General features: G+C 40.1%; 2 protein-coding genes and 1 non-coding gene across 3 annotated transcripts; all 3 read right to left on the bottom strand.

The window, feature by feature from the left end:
* Positions 1-536: 536 nt before the first annotated feature.
* On the bottom strand, positions 537-718 carry LOC148355675 (U2 spliceosomal RNA). The gene has a single exon (XR_015852342.1). It is a non-coding gene; the product is annotated as a U2 spliceosomal RNA (small nuclear RNA).
* A 1,561-nt stretch (positions 719-2,279) lies between these two features.
* LOC148355674 (uncharacterized) lies at positions 2,280-10,392 on the bottom strand. The gene is made up of 5 exons (XM_088350135.1): positions 10,274-10,392; positions 9,260-9,300; positions 9,013-9,087; positions 8,748-8,937; positions 2,280-4,236 (listed from the first exon to the last, which is right to left on the bottom strand). The coding sequence occupies exons 1-5, from the start codon at positions 10,338-10,340 to the stop codon at positions 3,863-3,865; spliced, it is 747 nt and encodes a 248-aa protein (XP_088206261.1). The 5' UTR covers positions 10,341-10,392; the 3' UTR covers positions 2,280-3,862.
* Positions 10,393-12,699: 2,307 nt separating this feature from the next.
* On the bottom strand, positions 12,700-14,541 carry jun (Jun proto-oncogene, AP-1 transcription factor subunit). Its single transcript, XM_088349913.1, has one exon. It carries the CDS (start codon positions 14,258-14,260, stop codon positions 13,292-13,294), a length of 969 nt encoding a protein of 322 aa, XP_088206039.1. The 5' UTR covers positions 14,261-14,541; the 3' UTR covers positions 12,700-13,291.
* Between the last annotated feature and the right edge of the window lie 2,383 nt (positions 14,542-16,924).

Here is a 16,924-nt window from a genome sequence, read left to right as displayed (position 1 = left end):
ATGCTCTTCCCCCTGAGATTCGAGCTGCAACCTCAGTGGAGATGTTTAAATCTAAGCTTAAAACAAACTTCTATTCTATATCATATGAATAACCTATATTTTATGTTGACAATATCTGTGTATCTGTGTATTATTTGCTCTGATGTAGGTTTTAGATCAGGTGATGGTGTCATAATAGTCTGTGGTTTGCAATAATCTGTTGTCTGTGCCGCCCTTTGAGACTCTTTGTGATTAAGGGCTATACAAATAAAAATGACTTGACTTGCTACGAAGCACAACGAGGATTACCAACTACGGAGACTCAAAGTGACCAAACTGCACAATTTTTCTCGATATAAATATTAAAAACACTTATACATATACACATACATGGGGTTTTGGGGTTTTTAAGGGTTATTGTTCTATCTTCGTTATTCATTATCCATTATCCGTTATCGGTCAGTTCATAATACGCTACAAAGCCTAGGAGCCGGGACACTTACTCTTAGCCAAAAGGCCAAGCTAAGGTCCTAGCCCGAAAGCCTTGCTGCGATCATTGCGAATGCACCGTTCCCGGAGGTACTGCAATACCGGGCCGATGCGTGGAGCGGACAGAGCAAGCTCCTATTCCATCTCCAGATTGCAAAAATCAAAGATCATGGCAAAAGGCCAAGCTAAGGCCAAGCTAAGGACCTAGCATCAAGGACCTAGCATCAAAGCCAAAAGAAGGCCAAGCTAAGGACCTAGCATCAAAGCCTTGCTAAAGGCCAAGCTAAGAACCTAGCATCAAAGCCTTGCTACTACCAAGTTAGCCCCTGAGCTAAAATTAGTATGACATGCCAGCCTTAAAAGAAGGCCAGTATATGCATGACTATGATACTTTGAACTCCAACCTAAAATGTAAAATATTCAAAATGTAACATTAGATGAAATTTTTTTGGTTTGAACAAATTTATTGACACTAAAAACAGAAAACAATCATGACAATCTCAACAGCAATTAAGCACATTCACAATATTATATTCCAATATTACGTTTTTAACAGCAAACACAAAGTGAGGTTTGAACAAACCTTCTCGAAAATCAAACATATTCACAATTTCATTATATAACATCTTTGTTAGTGACAATAGATCCGTCCAGGCCAAAGTCGATTGTCCTCGGTCTGAACAAATCCACCGACACCAACAGCAGCAAAACACAGCCATCAAGCATATTCACAATTTTTTTATATTTGGTGGAAAAAAGTCAAATACAAAATTTGATGTATCTTTACAATGTAAAAATCCATCTTCTGTACTTGAACACGTGCAAATCATAATGAGGTCATGGTGTTTTAAAGAAAGGTGTTCAAGAAGCAATATATATGCAGTGTGAGAATGCTGATGAACCGCTTGCAAGAAACTTGAACACTTCCTCTGCATTATATTGTGGTTTTCGAGCCCCCTCGTTTCCCTCCGACACCCTGCAACGTTCTCACACTGTTTTGTATTGAACATCCTTACTCTTGTGGCTCAATTTTACCGGTCCACATGGGTCTTGATGTCGGTTTTACTGATGGGCGGCTAAGGTTAACCTGGAAAAGCCCTGTGAGCACCATGAAGGGCCGTGTGAACATGACCAGTGGCATCTACAATGCATGGGAGCCTGTGAATCATAGCAAATCTCAAAAAGTCTTGTGGTCATATATGCGAATTAGCAAAAAAACATTGATACAAAACAGCTTTCTGACACATTGAAACACCCCCACCCCTAACCACACATGGAAAAAATTAATGCAAATGTATAATGACGTGTAGTTAATGTATTGTCCCTGTAAGCGAGATAGTTGCTCTCTTACAAATACAAAGCCTCCAATTTTGACTGCAGCATTTTGTTTATATATACAGTTAATGATCAGTCTACAATAATACATGATCTGTTATGACACAAAGAATAGCTCATCATTACTATATTGGATATGTGTTAAGGAGAATAGAAAATATATTATAAGCTCTTTATATGTGTATGTTTTAGAACAAACCTTTGCGGTCACCTAAAGCTCAGCTATCTCAGCAAACCTGTGGAGTACCACAAAGTTCAATCTTTGGCCCTGTTATACTTTGTTACTCCGTTTACTGTTAAACAAACAAAAAGCAAATTTAAAATAACATAAAGTGGTTCATTGTTTTCAATTTGTAAAATCAGGCTCCAGGTAATTCAGTTTAGTTTTGGCAAGACCAAAAACAGAACCTTGAACAAAACTAAGCCTCTCTTTTGATTAGGAGTTCACTTTCACATGCAAAATAGATGACATAAAATCACAGGAATACAATTTATTTTCCTTTTTTGTGTCTGTCAAAAGAACCTTACAGAGTCATCAACACAACCCAGAAAATCATCAGATGCCCTATGCAGAGTCTGGAGGGTTATTAAGAAAAAAACTTTGGAAGAAATAGCTTGTCTATGTATAGAATTTTTTTTTATTGATTCGTTCTCATTTTTGCACAATCTTGACCAGCTCAGTGGCCTTGGAATAGGGCCGCGCTGAGACTTGGTGGTCGTTGGTTCGAGCCTCGGCTGAGTGAGTCATACCTAATACTTTTATCTTGGTTTTTTATTACATGTTTATCCTGGAGTGACACCTCTAGTCTTCTTGTAAACACTGTCCACTATGTTTGAATGAATGACATTAAAGACTATTCTATTCAAGTATTGTGACTAGATGGCAGTACAATAGACCCTGGTTCATCAATATGAATACGTTCCCCAAAAAAACAGTAATAGGATCAATTCGTGAAAAACAAACATATATACACAGAAACACACACACAATTATACATTGTACATTATACATTGAAAACCAAAAACAAACCATTTTACAGCCCCAAGCATTCGTTTAAATGAAACTACAGCATAATGTACCTGTAAACATTTACTTATTCACCTGTTACCAAAAACTACTCTCGCTTTGCCCATCAGAGAGAAGAACAATGAGACAGTCGAAGGGAGTGATAATTATAATCAATTACTGGTATTGTTGTTGTCATAGTATGCAAGTAGGGTTTTTTATTGTAATATTGTATCATTTTATAACCCAATAACCGGGGACAGGGACTACAATTCCCTCTGATCCCTCAACTTGTCAACTTTACACTATCATGTCATGATTGCCGATTGAGCGCAGCTACGGCGGCTTAAATGGCGCCAATAGCCCAGACAGCTGATTGGCTGTCACTCTCCTTTTAAACCCCCGGCCTTCAAGAGGAAGCCATCAGATCGTTATGCAAACTGTTGCCTTCAGCTCAGTAAGCCCTTTGCCCCGCTTTTTTCTGCCTGATCTTTGTTGCCAACCTGTTTCTGGACCTGACTACGCCCCGTTCTGCCTGCCTGTTACCTGACCATTTTTGCCTTTAAACTGTTGCCTTCAGCTCAGTAAGCCTTTTCGTCCGACTCCGTTCCTGCCCTGCTTTTTTCTGCCTGATCTTTGTTGCCAACCTGTTTCCCGACCTGACTACGCCCCGTTCTGCCTGCCTGTTACCTGACCTGTTTTGCCCCATTACCTGCCTACCTCCTGCTACCGACCTCGCTTACGAACTCGACGCCGCCTTAGATCTCCAGTCCCGGCCAACGACTTGCTATTCCCGCCTGTCTCCGATCCTCCTCGCCAGACACGGAAGTGCCACTTCCGCACCGCTCGCTCCTTTTGTCCATCAGTCATCAGATCGTGGAATCAAGCCTTACTCTCCCTCTTATTCAATAAAAACGGAGAAAACGAGCGCTATTGGGTCCTGTGAAATGCAGTATTTAATTTTAAACATAGGCATACCATTTAAAATGACCAAACTGTCACCCAGTTCAAAGTTAGAAATTTAAAAAGTGTTATATTGCTCCTCAATGAAAATCACACTTCAGACTCCTCACCGGAAGAGGAGTAACAGTCCAAGCCAAGCAGATGACCGTCGGAAGATTTTCCCACTGTTCTCACTTGCGACTCTTCTGGGGTTACCTTTTGCCCAGCTACAGAACTGACCTCTGCCGGCATGTTACCCAGATTGGGTAAGGAACGCTGAAGAATCCTCGCAAGGTTCTGTGCTTCTGTGACGCCCTTGTTTTCTAACGTTCCCCTGATCGATGCCGTGACCATTGACAGGCGCGAGTGGTCGAAAGCAAGGGGTTGATCTTGGTCTTTGGAGGACGTCGCCGTGGTTGGGATGGATGTCGGCAAACTGCTCTCTGAATAGCTGAACAGTGGAGTGAGGGGCTTTGGCTTCTTTGCTACAGAAAAAAAACAGAAAAAAAATATTAGTAACTGCTTACACAGTGGCCCTATCAAGTTAATGATTTTATTTTTGTGTAGCTTTTGAAAAAAAAAAACCAACAACAACAAAAGAGCAGATAGCGATTCACCACAATTTAAAAGTGAAAGGCAAAAAAATAACTGTATAAAATGGAAATATGTTAGTGCTAATGTCATTGCAGTATTTTTCAGTGCACCGTTGTTCTGATGCACTTGCAAATTACAGTGAAGAAAGTAAGTACCGTAAATTCCGGACTATAAGCCGCTACCTTTTCCCCAAACTTTCAACCCTGCGGCTTATTCAGTGATGCGGCCAATTTATGTAATTTTTCTAACGGCCGTCAGCGGCGCTCGAGTACAAAAGGTAAGATTTAGACCGGTGGAATATATGCGCCGAGGAAGACTGCAACTTTTTAGCTTGTGCGCAAATTAAATTAGCGTAGACATATCCTCATCATGCAAATTGCAAAAAGAAAGGCACAAGACGCAACTTTCAAGCTAAACGCAATCGAGCAGTCCGATGAAGGAGGAAACAGAGTTACTGCACATAAACTTTACTTTGCGAGTGTGTTGCTAGCGTGTTTTTGAATAAGGGAGCGTAGGACGGCGTCTATATGACAAAGTCTCTTTCCCATACTGAAGGAAGACGACTTTGATGACGTTAGTTATAAGGAAGAAGATGAGGACGGTTTACCGAGGTTTCTACATATACGGTATGTTTTTTCTAACAGACCCGTTTACTGTGTCGCGAGCGTGTTGGTAGTAGCGTTTTGCTACCCTTCACAGGCACCGTTTGGGATGAAAGTTATAATATTATTATCAAAGCTTTGAAAACTCTCTCGGTGTACCGTCTTTCTTTGTAAATGTGTGTAACCATGTATAATATGTATTTGCAACTCTATATTTTTGTAATGTATTTATTTTAGAAACGTATTCTGATATGTTTTGCACGAGCAAATGAGAAAGAAGGGGCGGGGCAAACGCGGGCTGACCGGAAGTGGAGTAAAGGTGAGTCATGTTTGTGGAAGCGGCCGACAATAGTGGATATATATTTTTCCCACCCTTACCTTTGGAAATATACACTTTTTTCCTTGGATTACTTTCAACGGGCACCCGGACTCTGCAGGGCTGCATCAAACCTTAAGTACCGGTATCATTTTCTGTTCATTCTGCCAGCTGTGATTTTTGGACTGTCCCCCCCCCCCCCCCCCCCCCCCCCCTAATTTTGTGTTTATGTTGCATTTTTTCAATGTGGGCGCATGCGGCTAATATACAGGTGCAGCTTGTGGATGTATAAAATCGTTTTTTCTCCCGAAATGTGGTGGGTGCGGCTTATAATCAGGTGCGCTCTATATTCCGGTATTTACGGTAAGTATTTGATACATAGATTGTGTTTTGTGCGTAGAGTGTCAAGTCAAGTCACATTTAATTATATAGCCGTTAATCACATAAGTGTCTCAGAGGACTGCACAAGATTATAATTACACAATCACCTGATCTTAAACCAACATGCGGGCAGGGAACCACTCAAAACCGCAGCGTGAGGAAAAAGAGAAACCTTGAGAAGGGACCTCACAAGTGGTAATCCCCCTTTCAGGATGACCAGGGTGAATTAGATTTAGCATTATGTCAAAAGGTTGGCATGTACAGTGAAGAGAATACGTATGCTATTTTGCTATTTCTCCCACTTAGAAAGCATGGACGGGTCTGAAATTTTCATCGTAGGTGCATGTCCACTGTGAGAGAGATAAACGAATTGATAAGAAGTGGGGAATATCAAAGTACACAATATGATTGACTGATGTCAAAACAATGGACAATAGGGCGCAATGACAGCAGACAAAAGAAACTAAATATGAATAAAATTACTAAATTTTGTGCAGGCTTGGGGAGTAACGGAATAAATGGAACGGCAAATATGATGTTGGCAAGCTGTTTGGATTTATTTTCATTTTGTTTCTGTCGCATTTTATGTTAGTTTTGCCGGAGATCAAAGCCAGGAGAGAAAGCTTACCACGTGTTGTGAGTCATCATTTTATTTATATTTAGTTTCTTTTGTGTTTTATTAGCATATTTGGTATTGGAGTAATCCAAAAGTAATTGAAAGTAATCAAGTTAAAGTACCCCTACCCGACCCTGCATATGAATAACCTATATTTTATGTTGACAATATAAGGGGTGGTGTCATAATAGTCAGTGGTTTGCAATAGTCTTTAATCTGTGGAGCTCTTTGATACTCTTTGTGATTAAGGGATGTACAAATAAACATGACTTGGCAAAAAAGATTCTATCGCTTAACTCTACTCAATCGCCACTAGATGGCGACAAAGATCTTTCATAGAAACTTAGAAACATCTGAACTGAATAAGTCCTAAACGATATTACATGGGATGACATATTTTAGAGCAAAATAACTATCCCACACATATAAGTGATATTAGTTTGTCTGCATGAAAAAGAACTAATGTTAAAAATACTCTTGTACTTACACTTTTTTTTTATCACCGAAGGGATTATTATTTTTTATTTTTAAAAATAATGTTTTTGGAGGTTGTATATCACTAACTAATTGTAAAATGTTATGCAGGAAAAAGTTAGCGGTTGATCCTGCACCTTTTTTTGATGTTCACTATGTCTTGTGTATTGTTACCCAATGCTAAAGCTATTGCACCCTGGTCATCCTGGAAGGGGGATTACCACTTGTGAAGCCCCTTCTCAAGGTATACAGGGAGTGCAGAATTATTAGGCAAGTTGTATTTTTGAGGATTAATTTTATTATTGAACAACAACCATGTTCTTAATGAACCCAAAAGTCTCATTAATATCAAAGCTGAATATTTGGGAAGTTGGAGTGGGGCTTTTTTAGTTTTAGCTATTTTAGGAGGATATCTGTGTGTGCAGGTGACTATTACTGTGCATAATTATTAGGCAACTTAACAAAAAACAAATGTATACCCATTTCAATTATTTATTTTCATCAGGGAAACCAATATAACAGCTCAACATTCACAAATATACATTTCTGACATTCAAAAACAAAACAAAAACAAATCAGTGACGAATATAGCCACCTTTCTTTGCAAGGACACTCAAAAGCCTGCCATCCATGGATTCTGTCAGTGCTTTGATCTGTTCACGATCAACATTGCGTGCAGCAGCAACCACAGCCTCCCAGACACTGTTCAGAGAGGTGTACTGTTTTCCCTCCTTGTAAATCTCACATTTGATGAGGGACCACAGGTTCTCTATGGGGTTCAGATCAGGTGAACAAGGAGGCCATGTCATTAGTTTTTCTTCTTTTAGACCCTTTCTTGCCAGCCACGCTGTGGAGTACTTGGATGCGTGTGATGGAGCGTTGTCCTGCATGAAAATCATGTTTTTCTTGAAGGATGCGGACTTCTTCCTGTACCACTGCTTGAAGAAGGTGTCTTCCAGAAACTGGCAGTAGGACTGGGAGTTGAGCTTGAGTCCATCCTCAACCCGAAAAGGCCCCACAAGCTCATCTTTGATGATACCAGCCCATACCAGTACCCCACCTCCACCTTGCTGGCGTCTGAGGCGGACTGGAGCTCTCTGCCCTTTACCGATCCAGCCACGGGCCCATCCATCTGGCTTATCAAGACTCACTCTCATTTCATCAGTCCATAAAACCTTAGAAAAATCCGTCTTGAGATTTTTCTTGGCTCAGTCTTGACGTTTCAGCTTGTGTGTCTTGTTCAGTGGTGGTCGTTTTTCAGCCTTTCTTACCTTGGCCATGTCTCTGAGTATTGCACACCTTGTGCTTTTGGGCACTCCAGTGATGTTGCAGCTCTGAAATATGGCAAAACTGGTGGCAAGTGGCATCTTGGCAGCTGTACGCTTGACTTTTCTCAGTTCACGGGCAGTTATTTTGCGCCTTGGTTTTTCTACACGCTTCTTGCGACCCTGTTGACTATTTTGAATGTAACGCTTGATTGTTCGATGATCACGCTTCAGAAGCTTGGCAATTTTAAGAGTGCTGCATCCATCTGCAAGATATCTCACTATTTTTGCCTTTTCAGAGCCTGTCAAGTCCCTCTTCTGACCCGTTTTGCCAAAGGAAAGGAAGTTGCCTAATAATTATGCACACCTGATATAGGGTGTTGATGTCATTAGACCACACCCCTTCTCATTACAGAGATGCACATCACCTGATATGCTTAATTGGTAGTAGGCTTTCGAGCCTATACAGCTTGGAGTAAGACAACATGCATAAAGAGGATGATGTGGTCAAAATACTCATTTGCCTAATAATTCTGCACTCACTGTATGATTTTCTTTAAAGTTTTTTATTTTAGTTTATCCTTGCTCTCATGTAGGGTTAGGATCAGGGGATGGTGTAATTGTAACTTGTGCAGTCCTTTGAGACATTTTGTGATTAAGGGCTATACAAATAAATGTGACTTGATTTGACTCACAAACTTTGAGGATTCACTGCATTTATTTCAATATTTTGGACGTAATCACTGACCAGTATTTGTCGAGTCTTGCATTTCCGCTCTCCTTTTACAATAAGCCCTGGGGGTCCAAGGTGTATGCTTGCATGTGGGGTCAAGCACTCGTAGCTTGATCAGAAAACTTTTGTACTCTCCTTCCAGGGCCTCCATCTTTAGCTTGAACTCTGCAATCTTTCTCTCGGGGTAGTGGGAAAGTTGAGATTGCTGGAATAATAAATTTACAAACGACAACCATCACAGCTCTTACACAGACAAAGTCATTAAGTAGTATATCAGTACCTGCAAGTAATACTCGATGTCCTTTTTGATGCTCGGGATCCACTTTTTGATAGAAGATGCTGAGTTAAGTGTACACTATGAAGGGGTATTTCGGAGAAGATTATTGCTTATATTTATTTGCAGACATTAAAGCCGATTTGAATTGCATGACAAAGCTTGGACTCTCTAGTACGGTCCAACATTTTACATTTCGTATCAACACAAGGCGGCTGAATTATTCGAAACTCTGAAAACAAGAGGTCATTACCAGTTTAGGTCTTCGTTCCTTGACATCTTTTAGACGACCTTCTGCAAAACAAAAATGGTAGATTTACATGCCGGTCAACCTCCACGGCTCCATGCCCTTACAAAATGTTGTATTTTCCCTTGCAAAATACAAAATAATCTTACACCATATTTTTTTCAAACGTGTTTATGTAATTTAACATGTTATATTGTACATGTGTTTTGTTATATCATATATATTGTTAATTAACATTTTGTTGTGAGATACTGAGTTGCTCGACATGAAAGAAGTTTATTATAAAAAAGGCTCAAAAATTAAGTAGCTTGAACGTTCACCGTAGAAGGAAAAAATACACGCATATATAATTAAGTAGAATAATACATTATCTTATTCAAATTATGAATTCATTATCTGCATTAAATTATTGTTGGTAATATTCTGATTAAAAGGATAACCACAAACCTGTCTTTTTTTTCATTTTCTCCTTTTATACTTCCTTTTTTTCTTAACTTCTTCATACAACATAATAATTCGTAATATAATGCATCAAAGCAAGTGAGCCATTTGAGAGCCGGCTCTCTTTAATGAGTTGAGCCGAAAAAGACGGTTCTCTAAAAAGAGACGGACTTCCTTTCACTACATAACTACCACGTGAAATCCGAGGCGGCAGACGCATGCACACAGTAGCCTCAAACCGCTCGCTTCGTTTGCAACGAAAAAAAAACGATCCCGAGATAGCGGCGAACTCGTTTCACTAGACCGATTTGCCGTTTTGTGATAGTCGGTGTATATCGGATGGTACCCATAATTGACAAATTTGAATTTCCGTACAGATTTTTTTGTACGTCGCGCATGTCTTAAAATGCATAATAAACGTACTTTGTACGGCAAAAACGTACAGGTTGACAGGTATGTGATTTATCTTAAAGCAGCAATATAGGGGGCCAGCGTCTAGAATGCGCAAATCATAAATCTGGCAAGCCGCAGAGTTACAGGAGCTTTCGATTTTAGTTGTTGGTGTACTAGCTGTCTTACCTTCTCTCTCTTTCTGTAGCCAAAGTCTATTTAATCGTCCTTGTTGTTTTTCTTCGTTACGAGCCATATTCGAAAAGAGGCAAACTCGCCAAAGGCGGAAGTAAACAATGTCACATGACAGGAAGTTATGTGACGTATGCTCTCAGAGTATTGTCGCGAGAACAGTAACATCACTTAAAATATACATGTTTAAAATGTACAATTCACGACTGATATACAAATTTAATAAGACTAAATATGATTTAAGATATTGAAATGAATATAATGATTTGAGGAGAGTTGCCATTGTGTTAATCAGCAAACGACTCCCAAAATACAATGCACGGTTTTTGCTAAAAGATTACCGTACTATAAAATTGTGGTCATTTATTGCAAGAAATAAAATAAAAATAATCACATTTACTGAGCGACATGATAAGTTAAATGAAACACAACAACTCTACATGGCAAAGATTTTGGTGATTCCTTCGGGTCATTTCGTTCTAAATTTGCACTTTCTGAATCTACTATTTGAATGTACGTTTGAATTCACAATTTTTTCATTTGATCCTACTCTTTTGACACGTCTCGTGATTTACGGTATCAAGATGGGATTACTCGAGCGGAATCACTTCCCGTAAGACACGCCCACTCCGTCGTGACGTCTGCTCCGAGCGGCCCCTCTCCTTATTTGGTAAGACAAGGACGTGGTTTTCCGGAATGACGTCATCAGGTCCTACGTTTCAGGACTCCTATTATATTAATATTAATTAGGATGTCAGATTTAAAAAATGCTTTAATGGGGACAAAACACAAAGTAGGATGCTTTTCATTTCACTTTATTGAGACGAACAAATAATCATGTATATTTTAATGTAAATGTAAATCAATTATCTCATTTCTTTATACAAGCAATGGGCAAACTTTTGATCTGTGCTCCACTTTATATTTTAAAAAGGGTATATACATAATACAAACTTTTGGAGAGGTAAATGAATGGGGGGATTAATTCAATAAAAATGGTGGAAAACCGAATTAAATAGAAAATAGCAGTATGTTACACTTTTACATTAAATTTTTATAGTTGTGTGTTTATATCTATGATATATGTTTGATAAACTACTTTAAGCGCATATACAGAATACATTAAAGCTGTGAACACATTTTAAATGCGTGTTTTTGCAGCATTAATGTTGAAACCACTGACCTTATGTTCTTCTCATGCCATGTCCAATTATACAAACGTTCTGGTGAGATATTAAACTCTGGATCACTCATATCATCTCCACTTTTCTTACCATCTTATCCAGAGATCATATTACATTTGAACTCATCACAGAGCAATTAATCTAATTTAATGTGTAGCAAAATGTGTATCCACAGACACACAAAAAACTCAACATATGTGTTTTTTTGCTGTTTTTTTTTTTTCTTAAATATAATAAACACTCCCTGTGTGCAAATTACATTTATAATATGTTAAGGAATAAGTCTCTTGTGTTGTGATAAACATATCATATATTTTTTTTTTTACTTTATTCATTTGTGTATTTTCTGTTTTTCCCCTCTGTATTTCTGAAACCCTTTCTGTTTCCTTGAAAATGGTTAACTTTGTTTTTTTCTTTTTTACTATATTGTGCCAATAGTGTTTGTTATGACGCAGTCTTGGATAAAAAAATATTAAATTATTTAATGTGTTGAATTGGACTATGTAGCCCCCCAGTGTTTTATTTTTATTCAGCCACCACCCGCTAGTCGTAACAAAGCGTACACTTTTAGGAATAAAAAAAGTGAGCACATTACCCAGGGAATTTAATAATTAACAGTTTATTCTTATGGTAAACAAAAGTAAATATGCTTTATTTAATACATTTTTTTAATAAGTCACAAAAAAAGTGAGGCCAGGTAACTATTTCTTCAATAAGATAAATGCAAATGTTTTTTGACTCAACCCTGGTACTTTACTGACATATTAAAAACAAAACACTGTCTCATTATGTTCTTTAAATTCTGGTTTATTTTGTGTGTTTTTGTTGAACTTGTAGGGCCTTCATAATTATTATTTATTCAGTGGTGTATTGCATTTGACTTGAAACTGACAAATTACACATCTTTTTTTCTAAAAATTGGCTTCCTGTATTTGCACAGCAGGGATTGAAAACAGGAATGCAGTGAAAAAGAATGTAGGCATGTTAGTTTTTCACACTTTTGGCAAATAGGTGTGGCAGGGCAGCCTCAAGAAAAAGATCGATTTATGGTTCCTTTCCAAATCTTACTATGTAAAGGTTTGTTTAGAAACTGCCCTCCACAGGATGTGAACTGGGTGTACTAGGTTTGATAAGGACTTAAACTAATGGAATTTGACTATCAGGTACTGCACCTTTCAACTGTTGCAACATGTTACAACATGCCTTATTGTTGTGACACACCCACACTAAGACAAGAGCAAAAGACCATGTATTTATTTTACACAGTTTAATTTCTTCTTAAATATTGATGACTTTCAACATAAAAAAATTATACATATTACAAATAGTAAACATAAGTACTCCAAGTTGATCTTACACATATAGCAATGAGTGAAACCCCATTAAAAAGCAAATCTTGAATTTTGCTTAACTTCTTACAGTAAAGAAAACGTTGTGTTATAACTCAAGAAGTAAGACAACAAAGTCAGAAGTGGCGCCCAGATGCTTAGGAGCTGGCTCAGTGACAATGGTGAGCTGCTGCAAGAAAATAAAGTCCATTGCAGGTTCAAATCAAGTCAGCTTTAATACTGAATGCATTTTCCACTGATTACCAAGAACCAAGAAAATGTCTTGTCCAGTTTTGGCAACACAAACAGAAAACACTTCTGTTTTGTTGTCGTGTCCAGTACAGCCCTCTTTGAGGCGACCTCATGGCACTGGGGTACTTTCTTCTTGAAACCCCCATACCCCCGATTCTTCCTGCAGGTGCGGCAACGTGACAACGCAAACCAGGATCAGGAAATCTGTGTTCAACTTAAAAAACAGTTTTCTCTGTTTGTTGTTATTTAACTCAGAAGGTCTGAAGTTGCTGCGTCAACATGAGCTGACAGCCGCTGTTCACGTGGTTCATCACTTTCTGCTTGAGCTGCGCTACCTGCTCCCGCAACAAGTTGGCAGTGGAGGCCAGTTCCGAGTTTTGCGACTTGAGGGTCTTCACTTTGTCCTCCAACCGCGAGATGCGCTCCAGCTTCCTCTTGCGGCACTTGGAAGCGGCGATGCGGTTACGCATGCGCTTGCGCTCGGCCTTAATGCGCTCCTGGCTCTCCATGTCGATGGGGGACAACGGAGGCGTCTCGCCCGGCATCTCGGGCACCGTCTGTGGCTCCTCTTTGAGCACAGAGAGCATGGGGAGATGCGAAGAGGATGTGGAGGAGGAAGAGGAAGGGGAAGGCTGTGCGTAAATTGGGAAGGACGCGCTCGGACCGGTGGTGGTGTAGCTCAGAGCTGAGGTGGTGTAACTAGGAACCGACGTAGTGTAACTTGGAGAAGATACAGTACTAATAGCGGGCTGGAACGTGTTTAGATCCTCGTAAACGGGAGACTCTGAGCGCACCGAGCCGCTGTACACTGTTAACCCGGCTACGGACGACACCGGCGCCGAGGTGACGCTCACCCCGGGCATGTGTTGATGATGGAGCTCCGCCAAAGCGCGCACGAAACCCTCTGCGAAGCCCTCCTGCTCGTCGGTGACGTTCTTGGGACACAGAAACTGTGTCGGCGTAGGAGTGGTAGTTATCAGACCGTTGCTGGACTGGATGATAAGCCGCTCCAACTCCGGGGAAGCCAGCTTCAGCAAGCCAACGTCCGGCGAGGTGAGCAGATCGCCGGCTCTTGTCCGGAGATGAGGCTTGAGGCTGCCGGTGGGGTCTGACAGGTTGAGCGTCATGTTGTGCTTGAGCGTCTTGGAGGAGCTGTTGTATCCGTAACCGGCACTGCTGAGAGAGTCGTCGTAAAAAGTAGTTTCCATCTTCGTATTCATAGAAGTGAAACCGAAAAATGGCAATTGAACGCTTTCCCGGTTATCAGGTGATGTCCGACAAAGTCCCGGTGTAAGATCTCACCACGCACTTTATAATAAGAAAAAACAACTAGTGTTGTTATTTCAATGAAGTTCTAAGGAATAAATCCAACTTTTTTGTGAGTGAAGAATCCGGTAGGAATGTTCATCCAACTTTCCGATCTTTCGTTTTGTTAGTGTTTCCTCTTCTCTATAATATATATTCTGACTTGTACAAGCGTGGAGGCAAACCTTATGCCGCCGCTGCCTCTCCGAAAATAGCCATGATGTCACGAAAGGGCTTTCCCATTGGTTGGAGGGCGTGTCTCAGGGCGGAGCCAACTTGCGTTGCCTGGGCGACCCACACCCTGCCCGCCCGAGAAGCTTCTTATGCTCGCAGTGCATTGTGGGATGAGGTCATCCAGTGGAAGAGCGCCTGCGCGATGCATTGTGGGATGACGTCTTGTTTTTGAATCTCTGGTTACCCGCTCTTGACAGTCAGTGGCGGGACTGCCTGCGATCAGGACGGTAGCGGTTTTTTTTTGCCTCCAACATTTTCTTTTTCTCTTAACATATAGACTACTTTATTTCCAATGTTTTTAAAAAGAAGCTTGTCATTTTTTTTAAGCAGTTTTTCTTTCGATCACCTATTTATCTATCTATCCTTGTGAGCACGTTAACCAAAAGCAACACAATTAAATCAAAAGCGAAGGAATGGGTTCAAAGTATTTATTTATTGTATTTGGGTGTATTCACTCATTGTCTGCTAAACTTTATTTATATATCAATTAATTCATTAATTTTATTTGTCCATTCTGTGTGTGCGCGTCTTTACTTGACGCCCCGGGATGTAGAGTGGGGACAAAGGGGGGATTTTTCTTAATTTTCTCACATTTATTTCTATTATACAACACTTTGAGTCGCATTTCGGTGTTTGAAAAGTGTTATACAAATACATTTTGATTTCATTATCATTAGCTGCACCGCTTATCCTCAGTAGGGTCGCGGGGGTGCTGGAGCCCATCCCAGCAATCATCGGGCAGTGGGCAGGGGACACCCTGAACTGGTTGCCAGCCAATCGCAGGGCACACAGGGACAGACACATTTTGATTTCATAAAGCAAATTACACATGTGTTTAATGAAATAATATATATTTTTTAAAGCACAATAGCTTATTACTAAAAAATAAACAGTTATTGTCAAGGTTATTGGGATTAATTTAAGCAACATATATTCCGACAAGTTGGATGCATCATCCCTTGTGAACAAGCAGTAACAATACCCACAAGTATTGGTACATTATCTTTAACCAGCAAGGGGGAAAAACAAAAAAATAGGGAAAACAACAAAAACAATGCTTATAATAAATGATACACTTTTTTTCTCTCGATTTTTCTCCAACATACAGGATTGTCTCAGAAAACGAGAATATTCTGATTAAATTCTTTAGTATCTGTAATGTATTTAAAAACAAAAAAAATGCCAAACATTCTGGATTCATGACAAATCAACTTAAATACTGCAAGTCTTTTCTTGTTTTAATACTGCTGATAATGTTGAAAACTCATATATCCCATTTAGAAATATTAGAATGTCGTTAAAAAGTATCTTGGTAGGCTGTAATACCTAATCAGCAGCATTAAAATGATAAAAGCTCGCATTATTTTAGTTGATTTGAAATGAATCCAGAATTAAGGACATTTTGTTTTTTTAATTGCATAACAAAAAAATAAAGAACAGTTTTATTATTTTCTGAGACAGTCCTGTATTTTTCATAAACGTTTTATTACTACTGGTAAGGAGAAGATTGTTCACCCTTGTCCAAGGAGCGGCATACATTTTAATTTCCGAGTAATATAGTCTCAGATATATGCCCCTGCTCGTAAAGTGCAAGTACATTTTCTATTATCCATGTCAGAGTGTGTAATTAGTGTGGTGCAGTCCATTGTCCTCTTGGCCCTTTGTCAGAAATCAGCTCCGGTTTAATAGCGGGAGGTTAACTTGTCCACTCCATCTGTCTGGGTCATTTTACCGGTCGCTATCTTCAGTGCGCCGCATCTAAATACGTCCTCCCCCACCACCTTGCCTGGCGAGTAAATCATTCCCCTGGCGCTGGCTAGCACCGAAAGAAGGATAAACCAAATCGTAAAAAAAAACAGCAGTGCTGTCAATTTATGTGATAGTATATCTCATCTCATCTCTCATTAGCCGTACCGCTTATCCTCATTAGGGTCGCGGGGGCTGGAGCCCATCCCAGCCATCTCCAGGCAGTGGGCAGGGGACACCCTGAACTGGTTGCCAGCCAATCACAGGGCACACAGGGACAGACAACTCATTCGCTCATTCACACCTAGGGACAATTTGGACCGGCCAATTCACCTGAAATGCACGTTTTTGGAATGTGGGAGGAAACCGGAGTGCCCGGAGAAAACCCATGCAAGCACGGGGAGAACATACAAACTCCGCACAGGAAGTCTGGAGCTGGATTTGAACCCACGACAGGTTCCCATGACATGAACTGTGCCGCACAAGCGCTAACCACTGCGCTGCCGTGCTGCCCAGTGATAGTATATGTGGTTACTAATAAAACCTACGGTGAGGGGCGCTATGTGCCGTTTAGGTATGGGTGGGCCGTTCGACTACCT

This window comes from Urocampus carinirostris, chromosome 12 (genome assembly GCF_059441175.1).
Source record: "Urocampus carinirostris isolate Australia breed hairy pipefish chromosome 12, RoL_Ucar_1.0, whole genome shotgun sequence".
NCBI classification, from domain to species: domain Eukaryota; kingdom Metazoa; phylum Chordata; class Actinopteri; order Syngnathiformes; family Syngnathidae; genus Urocampus; species Urocampus carinirostris.
Note: the sequence above shows the minus strand (reverse complement) of the source record. Positions and strands in the feature narration are given on the sequence as shown.

What these genes read in the sequence shown, in the direction of transcription:
- LOC148355674 (XM_088350135.1), bottom strand. Translation starts at nt 10,340, where the DNA reads ATGGCTCGTAACGAAGAAAAACAACAAGGACGATTAAATAGACTTTGG. An exon ending in GCTACAGAAAGAGAGAGAAG is followed by an intron (nt 9,301 to 10,273) that starts GTAAGACAGCTA and finishes TTTGTTTTGCAG; the next exon opens with AAGGTCGTCTAAAAGATGTC. An exon ending in GCAAGACTCGACAAATACTG is followed by an intron (nt 4,237 to 8,747) that starts GTCAGTGATTAC and finishes TTTTTTCTGTAG; the next exon opens with CAAAGAAGCCAAAGCCCCTC.
- jun (XM_088349913.1), bottom strand. Translation starts at nt 14,260, where the DNA reads ATGAATACGAAGATGGAAACTACTTTTTACGACGACTCTCTCAGCAGT.